This window comes from Puma concolor, chromosome E3 (assembly GCF_028749965.1).
Source record: "Puma concolor isolate L17-30 chromosome E3, mPumCon1.1.hap2, whole genome shotgun sequence".
In the NCBI taxonomy this organism is placed as follows: Eukaryota; Metazoa; Chordata; class Mammalia; order Carnivora; family Felidae; genus Puma; species Puma concolor.
The window spans coordinates 10,515,203-10,534,464 of NC_141682.1; the positions used below are offsets into that span (position 1 = coordinate 10,515,203).

At 60.8% G+C, this 19,262-nt stretch overlaps 1 protein-coding gene across 3 annotated transcripts; it reads right to left on the reverse strand.

The window, feature by feature from the left end:
- Positions 1-496: 496 nt before the first annotated feature.
- On the reverse strand, positions 497-17,683 carry STX1A (syntaxin 1A). 3 transcript variants are annotated; one of them, XM_025923204.2, is made up of 10 exons: positions 17,576-17,683; positions 9,316-9,393; positions 8,847-8,946; positions 6,059-6,133; positions 5,264-5,337; positions 5,056-5,164; positions 4,887-4,960; positions 3,982-4,119; positions 2,182-2,292; positions 497-1,930 (listed from the first exon to the last, which is right to left on the reverse strand). In XM_025923204.2, exons 1-10 carry the CDS (start codon positions 17,603-17,605, stop codon positions 1,853-1,855), a joined length of 867 nt encoding a protein of 288 aa, XP_025778989.1. In that variant the 5' UTR covers positions 17,606-17,683; the 3' UTR covers positions 497-1,852. The 3 variants fall into 3 exon arrangements, with proteins under 3 accessions (XP_025778989.1, XP_086548235.1, XP_086548234.1); XM_086692109.1 differs by lacking the exon at positions 497-1,930 and having other exon boundaries at positions 2,223-2,357; XM_086692108.1 differs by lacking the exons at positions 497-1,930; positions 2,182-2,292 and adding an exon at positions 3,483-3,827.
- Positions 17,684-19,262: the final 1,579 nt, after the last annotated feature.

Genomic DNA, 19,262 nt, shown 5'->3' on the forward strand with positions numbered 1-19,262 from the left:
TCTGAGGCCACCGCCCAGCCTCTGGTTGTCCCCCAGTCTGAAGGCGGCATCCAGCCAGGGCCTGGGCTGACCTTTGGCCCTGAGCTACACCAACTGCTGATTGGCCCGCACTTGGTTGCCTTTGGGTGTGTCTCCTGTCCGATTACTAGTGGTCAGGAGAGCAGGCAAGCCTGCCCTGGGGTGCGGGGGAGAGGGGGACTGTAGCAGCAGGCTAAGCAAGTGGGGATCCAGGTCTCATTTGTGGCTACTGGGAAAGTGGAAGGAGGGGGTAGATCTGAGCCCTCGGCACGGAAGGGGCGGGGCATCAGGCTTTAAGCAGGAGTAGAAACGTTCAGACTGGGGTGGCGGGGCCAGAGGATCTAGAGGTTGAAGGCCGAGGTGGGAGGCGGGATCCTCTGCCTCTGAACCCCTTCTTCCGGTTAGTGCTGGGCACATTTACCCCCAAGTTCTAAGGCTGTGACCTCATGACAGTAAGAAACCTAGGGCAGAGACACGGTACAGATACAAATGTTTATTCTACATAAAAATTTCACAAAAGGGGCAGCTGGTTGTACCAAGACCTTTGGTGAAGGGGTGGAGGAAGGGAAGTTGCTGTTAAAGAAGGCAGCACGGACAGTGGTCACAGTCACTGGGCAGGAGCAGAGCTGAGGGAAGGCGGGGCACGGATGCGGCCCCATCCCCTACTGCATGCACTCGCATGCACACTCCCTGCCTGTCAACGAGGAAGAGGGGGGCTTGGGTGGGGGCACGTTTCTGACTTGAGAAGCCCCGAGATGGGGAGGAGGGAGGTACTCCTCCCTGGCTGGCTGCTGAATACTGCATCCTAGACAGCAGACACCCACGTGGCACATCACTGGGGAACAGCAAGGGCAGGACACGATTGCAGGCCTGAAGGGACACCTGACTTCCCAGAGCACGAGAGAGCAGGAACCACTGTCCCAAACATGCAACACAATGGCTTGAGGACCTGGCTGAGGCCTGCCGGGGAGAGTGGCTGGCCCAGGGTGCAGGCTTCGGCTTATGGCAGAGAACTGACGGGCCCGATCTGCCTCCCTGGCCGGAAGGGTGGCTGGAAACCAGGCACCGGACAGTCTCTTGTGGAGTGTTACCTGGGGTCAGGCACAGCCCAAAGGGGTCGCTCCTGGGGTTGCAGGATTGCGGGAAGGGAGGATGAGGCAGCCAAGACCCTCTGGACTCTGCCCCTAGGCAGGGGAGGGAGTCTGGTCTCGACACAGCCAGAAGCCACCTGGCCACAGCACCCTGAGCCTCCCTGGCAGTGATCAGCTGTTAGAGGCTCAGAGCTGGGCTGTCTCTCAGGGCCACCCCTCCCCTAACCTGAAAAGCAGCACCATGTGGCCAGCTGGTCCCCACCCCTCAGGGGGCTCGGCTTAGGGGGACAGCTGGAGAGGACAGAGGTCAGGGCAGATGGGCCAGTCAGGAGGAGGCAAGGTTGGGGTCCAGAGCGAGCCTCGGTCCCAGGAGAGGGCAGACCCCAGGCTGGAGTGGAATTCGTGAAGGCAGGGGAAGGGGGAGGGGGGAATATGGCTACCCTGGGTGGCACTACCTGGGAAGGGTGAGGCGGCCTGGGCCAGGGCCTGAGTCTGTGCCTTGCTGACCTGCGCCACCCCACTGGCTGTTTCCCAGCCCGGCTCCCCGCTGGCTCCCCGTACAGACACACACACGGTCACAGAGATCATGCACACGACGGCTCGGGGTGGGGACGGAGGGCCCTGCGGCAGAGAAAGGAGCAGTACGGGGCGGGGAGGAAGGGGCTCCGAGCCAGAAGGCAGCAGCAGCCAAGGGGCCTCCTGAGGGCAGACCATCCCGAGCGGGGTGGTGGGTGGGGTGGTTTCTATCCGAAGATGCCTCCGAAGGTGGAGGCGATGACGATGCCCAGGACCACGCAGCAGATGATGATCATGATCTTCTTCTGCACCGGAGAGGCACAAAGGAGCAGCCTCAGACGGGGGAGGGAGGCCAAGGGCTTGGGTCAGAGCTCTGAGGGGGGTGGCGATGAGGGCTGGGGAAGGTGCAGCCCAGAGGCGGTGACACCAAGAGCTGAAGGCCTCAGGATGGGGGCTCTGCTCAGCTCCGAGGTGGGGGCAAGCGGTCAAGGCAGAGTGGGGAAGGATCTACGGTGGTCCCGGGGCCCTCATGGGAGGGGGCGGGGAGGCTACTGACCCGGCGTGCTTTGCTCTGGTACTTGACGGCCTTCTTGGTGTCAGACACCGCTCTCTCCACGTAGTCCACCGAATGTTCCACGTTGTACTCAATCCTGTCAATCATCTCCCCCTGCAGGGCCAGGGCACTCAAGCTCCAGCAGGGCCCCCCTCAGGGCAGGACTTTGGGGCGGCACCCTGAAGTCAGAGAAAGGAAAGTGGGGGTGTGAGGATGGGGTACAGCCTCTCACCTGTGCCCCTCAGGCCAGGCACCCCGGGGCAGCTCCCTCCTCTCCCTGCAGAGCAGTCATCCTGGGGGAGGGAACTGGCCATGCGGTCTCAGCCAAGGGCATGGGGGCCATGCAGAGGGTGCCGAGCTGGGGCCTGGAGCGCGGCAGAGGGAGGCCGGGACGGGAGCAGGCGGTCTGGACGGTGTCCCACTCCGTCCTCCGCAGGCACAGTGGTTCTATCCAGCTCTGTCTTCAGTCCTCAACATTCAAGACTCCTCGCCCCCTCCTATAGCCCTTCTGGGCCCCGTAATCCGGTCCCACGCAGCCCCCTGGAGACCACAGCGCTGCCTGAGACCCCCAGCAGCAGCTTTGTGACACACGACTGCTCTCTCCGAGTCCGCTGCTCCCACTGGCGTCCATACAGCTACGGTCTCTCAGCCACCGGTGGCAGCAGCCTCCTCGTGGCCTCCCTGCTTCCTAACTCTGCCCACACCACGCCCACACTGAAGACCCTCCATCTAGAAGAGAATCCAGGCGTCCAGCACCACCTTCTGCCTCCTCCCTGCCGCCCCTGAGCTCCAACTGCACGGCCTCCTCCTCCGAGAGCCCGGCTCTTGCCAGTCTCAGGACAGTTCTGCTGCTGGTCCCTCTGCCTGGGCCAGCTCTTCACTGTGACCCCGGGAAGTCTTCAGAGCTCAAATGCCACCTCCACAGAGAAGTCTTCCCTGACCACCCCGTCCAAAGTGGCCACCTCAGGGACTCTATTACCGTTACCCCACGCGTGGCCCTCAGACTGGCAGCATCGGCATCGCCCTTGAAACTGTTAGAAATGCAAATTCCGGGGCACCTGGGTGGCTCAATCGTTAGAGCGGCCGACCCTTGATTTCGGCTCGGGTCACGATCTCCCAGTGAGATCGAGCCCCATGTCGGGCTCTGTGCCGACAGCATGGAGCCTGCTCGAGATTCTCTCTCTCCCTCTCAAAATTAACTTGAAAAAAAAAGCAAGCCTACAGGCTCCCACCTTGACCTACCAATCTCTGGGAACGGGACCCAGGAAACTTACAAGCCCTCCAAGTGATTCTCGGGCACTTTCAAGTTGGAGAATCACCGCTCATTCACACTGCCTCCTAAGATCTGAGCACCTGGCACAACTGGAGAACATTCCATCTGTCATATACTTATGCTGCCCTTTCACCCAACAGACATTAGCTCCGGGAAGCAGGCCCTCAGCTGTCCTGGTCACTGCTATACTTCCAGTTCCTTGAAAAGTGGCCGTCCGCTGTGCCCGTGTGACAAACAGCTGATGAATACGATGGGACAAGGCTGGGTAGAGGGCCATGCAGGGCCTGGGGTCCTGGAGGGCCAAGCAGAGCCATGCAGCACTGGGTCCCGGTAGCAGAGCCATGCAGAGGACAGGGTCCTTTAGGTGGGCACGGCCCTGGAGGCAGTTTCAACAGCAGGCGGTTAGTTACCTGGAGACTCGGTCCCTCCCGGGCAGGGCAGCGTGTCAGGCAGAAAGGGTCGGGGTTAGTGCAGCCCTGGGTGCTGCTGTGGGCTGGGGGGCGGAGGGCAGTGGGGCCCTTGGTACTCACCTGGCTCTCCACAAGCATGGCCATGTCCATGAACATGTCGTGCAGCTCACGGATGCTGTTCTCCAGCTTGATGATCTCACTGTGCCGCGTCTCGATCTCGCTCAGAGCCTGCTTTGAGATGCTGGAGTCCATGATGATCTAGGGGGTGGGAGCAGTGGGCTGGGACCCAGGGGCCTGCTGAAGGGGGCAGGGATGGGGACCGGGGCCAGGACAGCAGGCCAAGGGCAAAGGCAGCTGGGATGGGCAGTGGCTCCCTCCTCAGCCACAGCATTCTCCCACTTCCTGCTTGGTTCTTACTAGCCGTCACCTGACTTCTCTGAGATGGATTTCTCCTCCTTAATACGGGGCTAATAACACTCCCTGCCTGTGCCTGCCACACGGTAACTAAGTGGTAGTTCTTGTCACCAGTCTTGTACAGCCCAAGTTGACTGTCCCAAGGACCCAGGCCTTGAACTGCTTTTCTCTCTTCCCCTCTCCTTCTGTTCTGCCTCCCAGAGAGGGTAACTGCCTCTCCCTTCTCTCCTCCTGGAACCCACGTCCCCAAGCCGCCTTCCACCCCGTGGGCCACCTCCTTCAGAAAGCCCCCCTGCTCAAGCTTCACCTGAATGGAGAGACGGCCAAGGGCACCGTGTTCCCCAGGAAAGGAAAAAGGCCCAGAGGATAGTGGAAGGCACCCCTAGCTGGCAAATGGACAGGAGAAGCAAGGAAGTGGACCTAACTGTGAGGACCCGGGAGACATGGGTCTTAATTCTACCTCCGCCACTAACATTTATGTGGCCTCAGCCTGGTCCCTTTTTCTCTCTGGGACTCCGCCTTCTCTGAGGCTCAAAAGGTGGCTGTGTCCAAATACTGCCCTGTCCCAGCACACCTGGGGGCCCGGTGGGAGGGGTGTGGTGCCCACTCACCCCGGAGGCAAAGATGGCCGGGTTTCCGCTCTCCAGCATGTCCTCCAGCTCCTCACTGGTCGTGGTTCGGCCAGCTGCGAGGAGGGGTCACACCGAGTCCTGCACACCCCGCAGATGGGCGGCGGCCCTGGCCCCGCCCCCAAGCCCCGGCCCCGCCCCGCCAGCTCACTGATCTCCAGCTGCCTCTGGATGCGGCCCTTGCAGCGCTCGCGGTAGTCGGACTGCGTGGCGTTGTACTCGGACATGACCTCCACGAACTTGCGGGACAGCGTGGAGTGCTGGGGATCCGAGGTGGGGGTGCAGGTGTCAGGCCCGGCCCCACCCAACACCAGAGCCTCAAGCGCCCGCCTGCCCACCCTGAGGCCTGCCTGCGGCACCTGTGTCTTTCGGATCCTCAGGTCTGCGGATGAGCGGTTGAGGCCTTCCTCCTGCTCGATGCTCTGCTCAATGCCTGGGGGAACGAATGGCTGCTGAGCCATAGCCTGTCTCCCTCGCCACTGCCCATCCCCCTGACCCACATGCCCAGGATCTGGCTCAGGACCTCCTCCCCTAGAGAGGATCTCCTGTGGTCTGTAAGTGGGGTCACATGGGAAGCAGAGGAGGAGGGAGCGCGGGACTGATGGGGTTGGGGGGTAAAAAGGGCCCATTCGCATGATGCACCCTTCGGTGTGTGCATACATGCGGCCCATTTGTGAGGCCTCAAGTGCACGCCACGCTATGGGTGTGAATGCCCACTATGCGCTAGGCCTGGTGGCTCAGGCCCACCCTGCCTCCTGTGCACCCAACAAGGGGCCATGCCCAGAGTGGGGAGGGCCTGGTGGCCACAACCTGCAGAGCACACGGCCCCCAGTCCTGTCCATTTGTGGGGTGGGCACATCTGTGGCGCTGGCCACTCCCTGAACCCTCTTTAGCTGCAGTGGGGGACAATGCTCAGAGGGGAGCACTCCCTCAGTGAAGCCTCAGGCCCCTGCGTCCCCAGGCCCAGCCCAGAGCCTGGCACAAACAAGCCTTGCCAGGCAGCAATTGAGGGAATGGGCGCATGATGGCACCCTCATAAAGGAAAGCAAGACCCAATGTACCCTTCAGAGTTAGTGAACCCCCACGGCTACACACAGGAAGCGGGTCCAGAGGGCCCCTCCACCTCCCAGGCAAGGCCTGGAGCCCAGACTCACTCTTTAACTTGGAGCGAACTTTGTTTGCTGTCTTCTTGATGTCAGACATGAGCTCCTCCAGTTCCTCCTTCGTCTCTGGGGAGGCAGAAGGGGTACAGGGTAGACACTTGGGGTTCCCCTGCTGCCTGCCGTTCAGGCGCAGCCTCTGGCCCAGGGGGCCCGGGGGGGGGGGCCGCTCTGGGCAGAGCCTGGGTCCTGGGTCTTCCCCCTTCCCCCGGCTAAGGCTCTGCCTGCCCCTCCGATCCTGGGCGGGGGCCACACCAGCTATCGCCTAGCTCCCTCTGTGCTGCCTTCCGAGGAGCCTCCCTTCCTCCTTTGCTGGCTCTCCCACCCCCTGCAGATAACAGATGGGTCTAAATTTAAGGCAGAAATAATTGTGGAGCAGCTGGCAATGCTGGAGTTGGCGCTGGGGGACATTTACTTGATGCCTGCCTGAGTCGAAGGTGGGGGGAACGGGCTCACCTAGCGCTACCTGGTAGCTCTGGCGCAGGGGGGAAGCATCCAGCCAAGGGGGTGACAGAGCCAGGGGCCAGAGAGGCCGAAGCAAGCAGCTTGGGTGGGGTAGACCTTGTTCTGCTAGAGTCCCCCCTTCCCAGGTGCTGAGCCCGGCGGGTAGACGGGGGCGTGAGGCACCTGGCCTGGATGGGAGCTGGCGGAGAAGCGCCTCAAAGAGGTGGGCCTCGGCCCACAGTTGGCCGTGAAGCAGCAGGTGGCTGGGCCTAAGAGGGGGAAGCTGGGGGAAGGCCGTGACCTAGTGTTTCTCGGGCCCTTGTTCCAACTGGAACCATCTCTCTAAAGCTGGTAGAGGCCATAGGGGTACTCAGCTTGCTCAACCCCTAGCGAAGGGCTGGCTGGCCAAGGGGGGCCAGGGGGCTGCTCTCCCGTGGGGTGATGCAGCAACGGCTCCGGACAGCGCCCCAGCCTCAGGGCGACCCCCGGGCTCTACTTCCTGGAGAAACCAGGACTGAGCTCCTGGCCGAGCCTTCTTATGAGCCTTCTTATCCACCGTCTGTTTTCCTCTGGGGCTGGGGCCTCTCCTGTAAGGGGTTGGGAGGGGCTTATAGCGGTTGATGGGGGGGTGCCTACCAAGTGGATCATGAGGTGGGGGGCTTCGAGGAGCGGAGGAGGGCGCCTCGTTCGTTCAAACAAAGGAAACTTAGTTACCAGCTGCTCTGACGTCTCAGCCGCTTTTGCTCAGACCCAAAATAGCCCGGCCCGGATGGCCGCGCCCAGGGGAGACCGAGCAAGCCCCGGCCTGGGCAAGCCCCCCGCTCACTGCCATCTTTCCCAGTCACTCCTTGTTAACGGCGCCCTCTGCCCTAGAAGGAGTCCCCTCCCCACGAGGAATGGCCTGTGAGCCCACAGCAGTGACCGCTGGCTGGTCCTGACTGCTCAGCTCACGGTGGCAATTCCTAGCGGGTTGCTACCGACTGTAGGACTCGGGGAGACCTTGTGTGGAAGGTGGCACAGGGGAGCCAAGAGAAACGGACTGGCATCTCCGTTGCCCCACACTCTCCCCGTCTTCCAGCGGGTGACAGGCCAATGCCCCAGCTCTTTCAAGTACTCTGTTCTCACAGGCAGCCCCCTCTCTCATCAGGAGGGGCCCACACGGGGGCACACACGGACTCAGACACACATGCGCACTAAAACCCACCATGTCACAGCTGCCTTCCCAGACAAACTGCTGGGGAGAGGGCCAATGCATGACGGCCACACCGAATGTGTGCCCTGCCCCGGGTGACCCCTCTCTCCTTCCCACCCATTCCCAGCACAGCCTCCTGGCTCCCCGCGGACTCATTTTGCTTCCCAAGGGCCTGGCACTGGTCTCACGTTCAAGCACTCTTTGGGGCTGTGGAGAGATGTCTTCTGGGCGCTTGAGGACACCAGTGGAACCAGGGCTGAGGGCCTACGGATGGAGACGCACTGCTGTCGAGGACACAGAAACCCAGCCCTGAGCACTTCGCCTGGCCCACCCAGGGATGGGAGCCTCCCCTTTGCATTCTTGGGGCCCCGTGGGCTGGTGCCTCCCAAAAGGGCTGGAGAGGTGAGGGAGGAGATGAGCAGACAGAAGCTGTGTGCATATATGCACAGTCAACTGTCCAGGTCGCGGGCCGGGACCCCAGCCCTGTCGCGGACTCCCTGGGGCCGAGGGGAAGGAATCTGGGGCCCGCATGCCGCCAGCCCCACACAGGGCAGTGCAGCGATCAGCACCTCCCCAGCAACTGTGACGGCAGGGTCAGGAGGACCTGTCTGGGGACAGAGCGGAATGCAGACACACAGAGGCTCCTTGTGCAGAGGGAGAAAGGTGACTTCCTGGAATCCTGATAATGCCCAGCCCCGGGGTACCAGTGGCTGCCAGCTCTTTCCGGAAGCTCCTCCCGCTCGGCCGGCTTGCCCTCCCACGGCGCTGAGCCTCGGCACTGCCATCTGCTCCCCCGGGAGGCTCGGGAAGGGGAGGGGCTGGGCGGGGAGGCTTCCTTTGGAGCTGGGCAGCACCCACCTACCCAGCTTACCTGGAGAGGGTGGGGCTGGCGCCCGATGCCACCCAGGCCCCAGGATGGCCGCCCCACTCCGCACAAGTCCGCGTGGGACCCGGGCGCTGAACCCCGCCCCACGCCTGGGCCAACTGTGTTTCCCGAAGCTTTCCACAGGGGCCCTCCCCGTCCCGGCCACGCCAAGGTACCCCTCTGCCGACCAACGGTGAGGGTGCTGGGGTTCCAGGAGCCCCTCCCGGGCAGCAGCGCCTTCCTGGAGGCCCCAAACCCGCCCCTCAGTCCTCCACACTCACTCTCGTCAGGGTTGGGGGAGGCCAGGATGGCACTGTGCTTCCGCTTCACCTCCTCCACGTTCTCCGAGATCTTGTCAATGAAGCCACGGATCTCCTCCACCTGCGCACCAGGGCCAGGAAGGCAGGGGGAGATCCAGGGAGGGGGCTCGTGGGCCCGAGGCTGGCCCAGACTGGGGTTGGCGGTCAGGTTCAGGGAGAGGCTGGACCAGGCTTCGGGAGGCGGGGCAGAGGGGAGGGGGGCAGTGGGGGCAGGGACTCCAACTATCCTTCTAGAACGGGATGGGGAGGAGTGGGCGAGTCCAGTCCTAAACTCTGCTCCCCTCTGAGCTTCAGTCTATTCTCCCTCAGAATGGCTCTGTTATTTGGTGTAAGGGCCCTGGGCCTGACTCAGAGGACGGATGTGGGCCCCTCCCGCCCCGAGCTCTGCCTTGGAGGTCTGCCCAAGGAGGTGGGGTGTGCTGGCTCCCACCTGTTCAAAGAACTCATCCATGAAGCCATCTCGGTCCACAGTGACAGTGACATCGTCATCATCATCGCTGTCCTTGGCCTGCACAGGGGTGTGGACACATGAGCGGACCTGTGGTGGGCCCACAGGGGCCCGCTGGACCTGGGGCCACAAACTGCCCCGCATCTATACTCAGCAGCTCAGCTCCAGGGCCCTGACCACTGCCCTCCGTCATCTTGGCAGGGACGAGGTCCGGCTGTGCCCTCGGCTCCCGGCCACAGTGAGGACCTGGAGGACCCCGGGGGACCCAGCATAAGGAGAGAGGCCTGGCCTGTCGAGTTGGTGACCGGACCGGGTCTCCACCTCTAGACCAGGGATTCCTTCCTTTACCCAGCTGCCTGCCCCTTCCCCACAGGACTGGGGTCCTCCCAGTATGCCCCTCACCCTAGGGCACAGCTGGGAAGGCTGGGTCCCCTGGCCAGTGGCCCCAACTCACAGACCTGGCCTGAGACAGGCTGCCTGGAAGCCATTCTTCTCTCCTTTCTGGGCCTAAAGGTTTTAATTAAGATGGGGCCCAAAGTTCCCAAGTTCCCTTTCTTAGGGGCACCCGGGAAGGGGAGGCCCATGTGCCAACAACACCTGCCTCTAAAAAGGTAGGATGACTCAGAAAGAGGCCGTCCCACAGCCCCTCAGGCAGGCCTGAGAGACACTGCCTGCACGGGGCTCTGTGAACGCTGTTCTCTCCTTGTCATTCTTTTTTTCCTTTTAATTAAAAAAAAAATTTTTTTTTAATGTTTATTTATTTTTGAGAGAGAGGGAGAGTGCCAGCGGAGGAGGGACAGAGGGAAAGGGAGATAGAGGGTCCAAAGTGGGCTCCACACTGATAGCAGAGAGACTGGCACGGAGCTCGAACCCATGAACTGTGAGATCGTGACCTGAGCTGAAGTTAGACGCTTAACCGACTGAGCCACCCAGGCGCCCCTCTTCTTGTCATTCTTGACATCAGACCTCGATCCTCTTTCCCTCCAGGCTCAGAGGTGGGCCTGGCAAGACCAGTCATGTCACTTGGCTCAGGGGCTGCCCTAGGCCCCAGCTACAGGTGCAGCCGCACCCCACCACCCTGAGAGCAGCTGTATAAAAGCCCCCCACCCTGGGGGGCGGGGTAATTACATCTCTGACTTCCCAGTGCACTGGCCGTGCTCATTACTGTCCGCCTTAGGCACCTGCAGTCGCCAGGGGCAGCCCACTCTGTTGGCAAGGGCAAGTCCGTCTCCACAGCCAAAGCCAGGATACCCAGGGCAGGACCGGCCTCGCCCTGGACTGGGGATCTCAGGCTTGGTCACATCTCATATCTTAGCACCCCACAGGGCAGGCATGAGCCGGCTCAGCACTGGCGTTCACCTCAATCTCTCTTACATCAGGGTCAGAGCCAAGGATAGGGGCAGGTGGAGGTCGAGGGTCGGTAAAGCTGAGGGACCCAGAGGGCTGGGCCCAGCTAGCCTGCTGGGGAGGGACCCAGGTTGTGCACCCAGCAGGGGCTGACTGAGGGACCTACCCTCTGGGTCTGTCTGCTCCTGTTTGCAGTGGGGACAGCGATGCCTGGCCGCAGGGACAGAGGGCAGAGAAAGGGTGGGAAAGCACAGCATGTTCTGTAAAGGGCTGTGCCCCTGGGGCTCTCGGGGTCCTACTGCCCCACCGGAGTGGGACCAACCAGGAGACGGGGTTGGTTGGGAGCTTCCTGGAGGCGGCTCTGACAGGCCCCTCTCATCAAGAGATCACACCTCCTCCCCCAGCAGCTAAAATAAATCCTCGCTCCCACAAGTGTCTGTGGCTGCTACCAGGTGGCCCCCTCCCCCCAACCGAGCCCACCTATAGACAAAGAAAATCTAGGAGCCATTTCTACACTTTTGGGCCTTGCCAGGCCCGGGAGCTAAGCTGGAAGAGCACTCCCTAGGGAAACTGAGGCAGAGTGCAGTCTGGAGGAGCCCAGGTCCCCCTTCAGGGCAGGCTGCCAGCTTGGGAGGTGGCCCTAGGAGTGCCTGCCATTCAGCACCCTGCCCTGCATTTTGGTGTCTAGAGAGGGACAAGGGTGGACAGGAAAGGACTGAGGAGAATTTTCCAGCTCCCCTCCCAGAAAGAGTAATGACTGGCGGGGGCCAAAGACAAGGGCATCAGAGTTTCCAAGGATGAGAGTCGCTGCCAGAGACCCCTGGGATCTGGGCTGATGGCTCTCCCCGGGCCTCAGCTTGCCCATCTGTAAAATGAGGATGTATCTTCTCCATGCATCCAGGAGCTTGGACCTGCTCCCTCCACAGCCTCCCCAGAAGACTGAAGAAGCCTGGTCTCAGGTAGTTTCTCCAGCACAGGGTTGGCAGGAAAGATGCCCGCGCTCTCCTCCAGGCCCTGTGTCAATGAGGGCAGAGCTGAGGAAGGGGATACCTGGGGCCAGGGCCTGGTGGGGGCCCCCAGGTTGGGGTCTGTCCTGAAGGTGGCGTTCAGATTAGCCCCAAAGCTGGTTGGAGGGTTTAGGGCCTGACTTCACAGCCTTGGTCACACCAGTGGTGGCTCCGAGCAAAACCCTGAGGGGATTCTCCATGGGGACCCCTTCCTTACCAAGTCTCAGCACTTCTTCCTCTCGGGACTTTTCGCCCACCACCCTTCATCACCTCACTGCTGCAGCCTAAAACTGGACCCAGCACGCCCCACCTATAACCATTTCCCTGCTTCGATGACCCACCCAACTGTCTTCCCTTTCCCCATGCAATTCCCTCTGCCTGGAATGCCGATTCCATGAAGCTGGCATTCATTCCCCTCATCCTTGGATGCTGCCTCCTTCCAGAAGCCTTCCCCAGCTCCCCAGGGTCACTATCTTGTTCCTCTGCTTCCCCCTGCACTATTCCCTTCTCTACTGGAACCACAACCACAGACTCTCAGGCCCTGAGGGACCTGAAAAATCACCTTGGCCTCAGCTTCCAGACTCAGCTTGCACACCTCCTGTGATGGTGAGCTTACTACCTTTCCTGGGCAGCTCTGCCCATCTTGGGCTGCCCCAATTGTCCCTTTCCTGTACAGTTTGGCCCTAGGCCATAAAGAACCTGTCAGTGCCCTCTCCTTGGGCTGGACTTGCTAGAGATCTAAAGACAGCATCAGCATCTTCTCTGGGTTTTTCTACTCATGTTGGCTATTCCCTTCCCCTCAGATCCTTCCTAGGGCCCGAAGTTGCAGTCCTTGCCCCAGACTTACTTGGTTTAGCCTCTATCTTCTCCTGCAGTACATGATACAGACTGAATTTGCTGCTGATTGTGGTCTGAATGGTACCAAAGAGCTGACCCATCCCCTCCCTCTTTTTATGTGGTCTACCTCTGTTAATGCAACCAGAAATCAGTACGATATATGATACATGATCGTATCAGTGATCATATAGCACTTCCTGCCCAGGAAAACCCCAAGCCCTTCCCCACCACTGTCTACTTGGTTGGATTTTAGGCTCAAGTGAAGGACTTTTTTTTCTGTTTCATTTATTCATTTGTTCAGATCCTTATTCTACTTTTTGAGAATCCGATGGCTCATGATTTTGCTGCCCCCCCGCAACCTCATCCACATCTAGGCCGGTGCCCTGTGGCACCTTTCTAGAGACATCCTCCAGGTTAACTAAGACTGAGGTCAGGTCTCATGGGACACTGAGTAAATGACAAGCCCCAAACCCAGACACGCTCCTGACCCAAAAGGAAGTAGGAAGTAGGCTGGTGTGCTATCTCCCAGTGTCTGGGGATGGTCAGGGCAGACATCACCTACATGCACACAGGGGCCACCCAGATAGTTTTAAATCATGAGGGCCCCAGCTCCCTTAGAAATCTGCCAGCCTTCTGCAAGTGACAGTCACAGCTCCAGAAAGAGGGCTGGACTAGACTGGAGACTTGAGGGTCCCCAGTGGCAGCTGGAGGTGGCAGCTGGAGCCTGGAGTGGTCACAAGCTGGAAGCTGCAAACATCTTTAGAAAAAACCCACCCAGGCATCCTGTGATGTACCCTACCTGCCATCTGGCCCAAATGAGGTTCCACCTCTTTCTCCTGAGCCCCCATTCCCGAGGACCCTCAAATCAGAAACCGGGGTACATTCACATTCTTCCTTTTCTTCTCACATCCAACCAATATTTTACTTGTCATGATGTTTTTTTGTTCATCCCTCCATGGTTCTCAACCCTGTTCCAGGACCATAATTCCTTGGGGGCTTAAAAAACCCCCACCAGCTTCCAGGACTCTATCCTAGAGAGACTGAATTGGACTTTCAGGGGGTGGGGCTGGGGAGGCTGTTTTTAAAAAGCTCCGCGCCCCCCCCCCCCTCCCCCAGAGGTTGAGAACCACTGGTCTGGTCTTACTCCTCTCCATAGGCTCTGGCCCAAGCAATCAGGAATGAAAGCCGCACTTGGGAGAAGCCCCAGCCTTCTAGTGGAGGCCAGACAGCCCTGGTGGTCTCTCCTGGCAGAGGCTCCAGGATTCCAGGATACCTTCCTGGAAACAAAAGTGATTCTTCCAAGAGCCTCGGAGGCCAGGCAGCCTCCAGGCCTGTCCCCAGGGATGGAGAGTGGGAGGCCAGCCAGCAGGGCTGATTCATTCCTCCTGAGCAGGAGTTGCTGTTGTCTGCCTCGAGGACTATATTCCCCCCCCCCCCCCTTTTTAATGACGAATCAAAGTCAATACCACCAGAGCGGACAGACCCAGAGCTGAGTCAGGGGTATGCGAGGCCAAGCTGCATCCCCAGTAAAGAAGGGCTCCCCGCATCTGATCCCTTTCCCCTCTCTGCATCCTGTGTGTGCCCTTCACCAGATCCCTGCCCCTTAGCAGGCCCCCAGGGCGGCTCCAGGAGGCAGCCTCAGCCCCAGGAGATGAGCTGGCCTCTGCCCGGCACCCTCCAACACATGGTGTGACCTTAGATAACACCCTGGCCCCTTCCAGACCTCAGCTTTCCAATCTGTGAAAGGGGAGGTTGGACTAGACAGTCCCTGGAGGTCATTCCGGCTGCACCCCAGATGAAAATGTGCCCAAATTCGCTGCACCCCAAGGAGGTCAGAGGAGGGAAGGAGGCCTACTCTTACATCCCCATTTCTTCCACTCTGCAAGGCGGATCCCACTCGCTCCACTGTATGGGTGAGATGGGCACAGAGGGGTTAAGGCAAGAACCTGCCTGGTGTAGCCTAGCGCACCCTGTCTCTTCCCGGCAATGAGAGAGAAAAGGGGAACTGGGGGACAGAGGGGCCCACGGGGTTTTCCCTCCCGGGCCCGCCCCTGCTGCTCCAGTGAGCAGGCGTCAGACCACCTACCACTCTCGGTTGGGCATTCCAACCTCTCTGCCTTTACTCATGCGGGTCTCTCCTTCTGGAGCACCTTTCCTCCCCCCATCTAAATCCAACTCCTCTTTCTGGGCCACCCCAAGTTCTCTTCTCCCAGGGTCTGGCTGCCCCAACACTCCCTCCTCTCCATCCTCTGGCTTCCGCAGCAGGCCTCCTGTGTCGCACACGACTCGGGACAAAGATAAACACCGTCCTGGGCTCGGGGAGGGGTAGGTCTGAGAACTTCTGGTTCTCAGAAAGAAAACCAGAGAGGCCTCTGAATTGGGGGAAGGAGGCAGCTGCGTGCCAGATGCGGCTGCCCAGGGACACTTTGCCCCAAGTCTCTCTGGCTGTGTGCCCCTGGGCTAGTCTTTGCCCCTCTTAGGCCCTTGGGTGGCCCTTTTGATCTCTGAGGGCCCCCAATGATCCCTTCGGTCTGTCTGCACAACTAGAGAATCAGCCTCATGAGTGATGGGAGAGGCTGGAGGGCCGGGCCTGGCCTGCAGAGCGCTGAGGAAATGCGCCAGCTCCTTCCCCAAGTGTGACTTTTATAAATAAGCTCCCTTTGCCTTCCTTCCAAATGTGGTGGCGTTGGGTGGGGAAGGAGGAGGGGGGAGAAGGGAGGGAGGGTTGGTGGTGGTGCAAGTCACTGTCCCGAGCACCACCTCTGTCCAGCCCAGCCAGTACCGGCCTCTTGGGTCCTGGGGATTCTAATCTGAAAATTCTGGCTCCTGGGGTTCAAGGTCTCCCCGAAATACGGAGGCGACTCAGGAGACCTGTGACTACCCCTTGCCCTGAGAAACTGGGTTCTAGGTGCCTCATCTCCGCTATATAGCTGGGAACTCAAGGCCCGGAGGGGGACTTGTGGGAAACGATAGCCCCCCACAGACTACTTGTTCCACCCCACACAGTGTGGGCTCCTGGAGGTTGCAAGAAACGCCCAATGGGCAGGGCCACCCAGCAGTGGATACAGCAAACCTCCATGGGTTCTGACTGCCTGAGGGGTGGGGTTTAGAGAGGAAGCCCCCCTCAATTCACAGAGAAGCCAGGCCTCACCCTCTAGGGGACCACGCTGGCTAGTGTTTATGTGTATGTGGGGGGGGAGGGGGGATGAGGGGTCACAGAGACGCATACCGGAGCCAAACACCTGGGTTCAACCTCCCTACAACCCTAGCTCTCCTGGTGGTTCCCTGCCCAGCCAGGCCTAAGTCTATCTTCGGGACTAGGCTCTCTTGTGTCTCAGTTTCCCCTTTATCAGAGGGGATGAAGGCTGATGAGCCACAGATCCTGTCACACGGAAAGGACTGCGTTTCCCTGACCACTTGGTTCCCACATATACTGTCGTCTGACCCACCAGGCACCCAAACATCAGCAAATGCACCACGTGGACATACATCGCCAAGATAACATTCTTTCTGACTCAACGTAGCACAGGAAGCTTGAGGGCAACCGCAAGGGCTGGCGGGGGAAGTGTTTAGACATCATATATGACATGAGGGACCATCTTCTTCCTTTGAAACCTCGTGGGGTTTACCCTAGGGGCCGGGCACTTGGCCAGGAATAAAAGGTCTGATGGGAGGGTGGGGCCGGTAGCCAGAGCCAGGGGGAGATAGAGGCAGGATGGTACAGGTCGCAGCTCCGCGCTGCCCAGGACACAAGACTGGTATAATGGGGGAGATGGGGCACAAACGCGGGGAGCCTCTGGACAGAGAGGTCAGGCCATGAGATCAAAAGCCCAAAGCACACTTGAAACTTTCCCTATGAGAGGACCTATGTCTCTGGCTCCAGGTGGGGCAGCAGGGGGAGGGCTCTGAGGGGCCACCGAGCTAGCGGGCCCCCCCACCCTAGATCAGTGGTACGGGAAGGGCACCTGCCAGCCAGCAGGGTGGTCAACTAGGGGATCAGACAAGGGTCAGCCTGGTCTAGAGTCCTCATGTCCCCCTCCCCACAGGCAGGCTTCACTTCCTTCACTGCTCCCGCGGGGCCCCCAGGCTTGCCATCTCTAAGGGCAAAGGTGAGAATGCCCTGGTAAACGTCAGCGGCCACGGGAGGCTGGGGAGGGGGCTGCATGAGAAACAGGCGGCAGGGCTCTGGGTCAGGGCTGGGAAAGGGTGGGCTCTGGTCAGAACCTTTGCGCATCCTCTTACTCCCCACGAACCCCGCCCCGGGAGCCACACCCCGGGGGCCCCGAGACACAGGTGGAAAAATAGATAGGTTCAGGTTGGAACCAGACCAGGAACCCGGGAAGGGTCTGAAAACACCACCAGGGTCGGGGTTGCTCGGGGGCTAGGAAGGTGGACCGGAGGATGGGGGGCGAATCTGACCCTTCTGGGACCTGGGCGGGCAGCAGACCCCGAGCGTGACCGGGATGGGGAGCCACAGGTGATGGGAGCTACAGGTGACGGGGGCGGCCCGCGGGACAGCGCCCGCCCGAAGAGCCCAGCCCCACCCGGCGGCCCGGTTTCCGCAGCGCCCCGCAGCTGGGCTCTGAGCAGGGGACCGCCCCCGGCCCCTTCCCGCTGCGGTCCCGCCGTCTGTCTCTACCAGTGCGGGGGACAGGAGGGTCGGTGATGAGGCACAGTGTGGGGACAGAGACGGGACCTGCTCCGCGCGGGCTACAGGAGAGGTCAGCCCTCTGTCCCGCCACCGGCATCCGATAATAGCCCTCCGACCCCTCAAAACAAGGGGGCGCCGAAAAGTTTATCCAGGATCCCGGGCTCCGGCCGCCAGCCCGCGGGCCCATGGCGCCGAGCTCACGCGAGCCCGTGACCCCGAGTGGGTCCGAGGGGCGGGACCCGGAGGGGGGTCGCGGTCCTCGGCTCCGCACCGCTCCTTCCCGCCGGGTCGGGGACACAGGGGCTGTCGCCGGGTGGCCGCCGAGGCCGGGCGGGGAGCGGGCGGCGCGCCGGGCGCGGGCGGCGAGCGGCGAGCGGCGACGCGCTGGGGCCGGACTCACCGTGCGGAGCTCCTGGGTTCGGTCCTTCATGCTCCCGGGAGTGGCAGCGGCGCCGGCTGCAGCCGTGTGAGCCCCGCATGCGCGGCGGCCGCCCCGCGGCTGCGCAGCGCCAGCCCGGCCCCGCCCCGGCCCCCGGGACCCCGGCCCAGCCCCCAGCCCGGCCCCGCCCAGCCGCCGGTCCACGCCCAGCGCAGTGGGGTCGAAACCCTGGGACTTCTTGCGCCTGTGTTCCCCACCCCGCGTGATCCCTGCCTGGGATGGGGCTCCAGAGCCCCTGCTCCCTCCCCTACCCCAACCCTCTCGGCGCTCAGCCGCTCAGCAGCCCAGCCGTCGTTCTGGACCCTGGATCTTCACCCCCAGAGCTCCTCACCTCCCTGGGGATTTGCTGGAGGTTGGAACCCCCTCGATTTTATGGCCTTGGAACTTCTAGCACTCCCCTCCGAAAACCTCCTCCACCAAAAGCCTCCTCCAGAGTTCCAGCCTCTGAGCCCCTGCCCTTCCCACTTTCCCCCAACACTTCATCCAGACTCAGGCTCTGGCCCCTCTTTCCCTGGGATTTCTCAGTTCACTGGTCTGATGCAGGGTGACCACTTCTTTTCCTTTAGTTTCCGCCCCCAGCAGGACGCAGGAACCCTTCTGTCTTTGGGGAAAGGGAATCTAAGTTAAAGCCTGCTCCCCCCCCCCCCCGAGATTCTATTTCCTATATACCAGTGGGGGGGGGGCATTTAAGCCTGGGGCCCGGCTCACTCTGACACTAATGGAAAGATCTTAGCTGTATGTAGAGGGGTAGTGGATGGGGGCTAGTCAGTAGCAGATGCTGCTTTTCTGGTCCTTGCCAGCATCTTGTTGAGACAGCAGCCATATAACACCCTCCCTCCAGCTGTCCCCTCTGTGCCCTGGCCCAGACCTTCTTGACCTCAAGCCAAACACTCCCTCTTCCTTTCCCCAGGGCTGCCAAGGTGTTGCTCTGGAGTTGGGCCAGCCCCCTGCTGCCCTGTGTGTCTGGTCCTGGCGCTTCTCCCAGACTGTGGGCACAGGTTAGCTGGCTGGCAGACAGGCTACAGACACTGTTCCAGCCATCTTTCCTTCCCTGGAAATCTGGCCCGAGACTAGCTTAGACGCAGCCTGGCATGAGAGGCGGCCACACCCTTCCCAGTTGTCCAGACCTCAGCCTTGGGCGCCCCACAGAGCAAGCATTGGTGGTGCCCCCCCATTCAATGGGACTCACCTGCTACAGGCACTTGCCCAGGGTTACAGGGAACCAGTGGCAGGGAAGGCGCTACCTGGCTCCTGGTCCAGAGTGCTTTCCTGTGTGCTGGGTGAACTGGTGGACTGGGTCGTGGGTGCACCCCCAGAGCCCAGTGTCTGGCCCCGTGGAGAGAGGGCAGGAGGGGGAGACACAGCTTATGTCCTCAGAGAGCCCCAGTGTCACGCTAAGCATCACTTACTGAGGTGCATTTTAAATGGCAGCATGAAAGGGGCACCTGGGTGGCTCAGTTGGTTAAGCATCGGACTTCGGCTCAGGTCATGATCTCACGGTTTGTGAGTTCGAGCTCCACGTCAAGCTCTGTGCTGACAGTTCAGAGCCTGGAGCCTACTTCAAATTCTGTGTCTCCCTCTCTCTCTCTCTTCCCCTCCCCTGCTTGCGCTCTGTCTCTCTCTCTCTTAAAAAGAAATAAACATTAAA

Excerpts from the sequence above, each read along its gene's own strand:
- STX1A (XM_086692108.1), bottom strand. The coding sequence starts at position 17,605 with ATGAAGGACCGAACCCAGGAGCTCCGCACG. Across the intron at positions 8,947-9,315 it reads TGGATGAGTTCTTTGAACAG|GTGGAGGAGATCCGTGGCTT; the intron begins GTGGGAGCCAGC and ends CCTGGTGCGCAG. Across the intron at positions 6,134-8,846 it reads CTCCCCCAACCCTGACGAGA|AGACGAAGGAGGAACTGGAG; the intron begins GTGAGTGTGGAG and ends CTGCCTCCCCAG.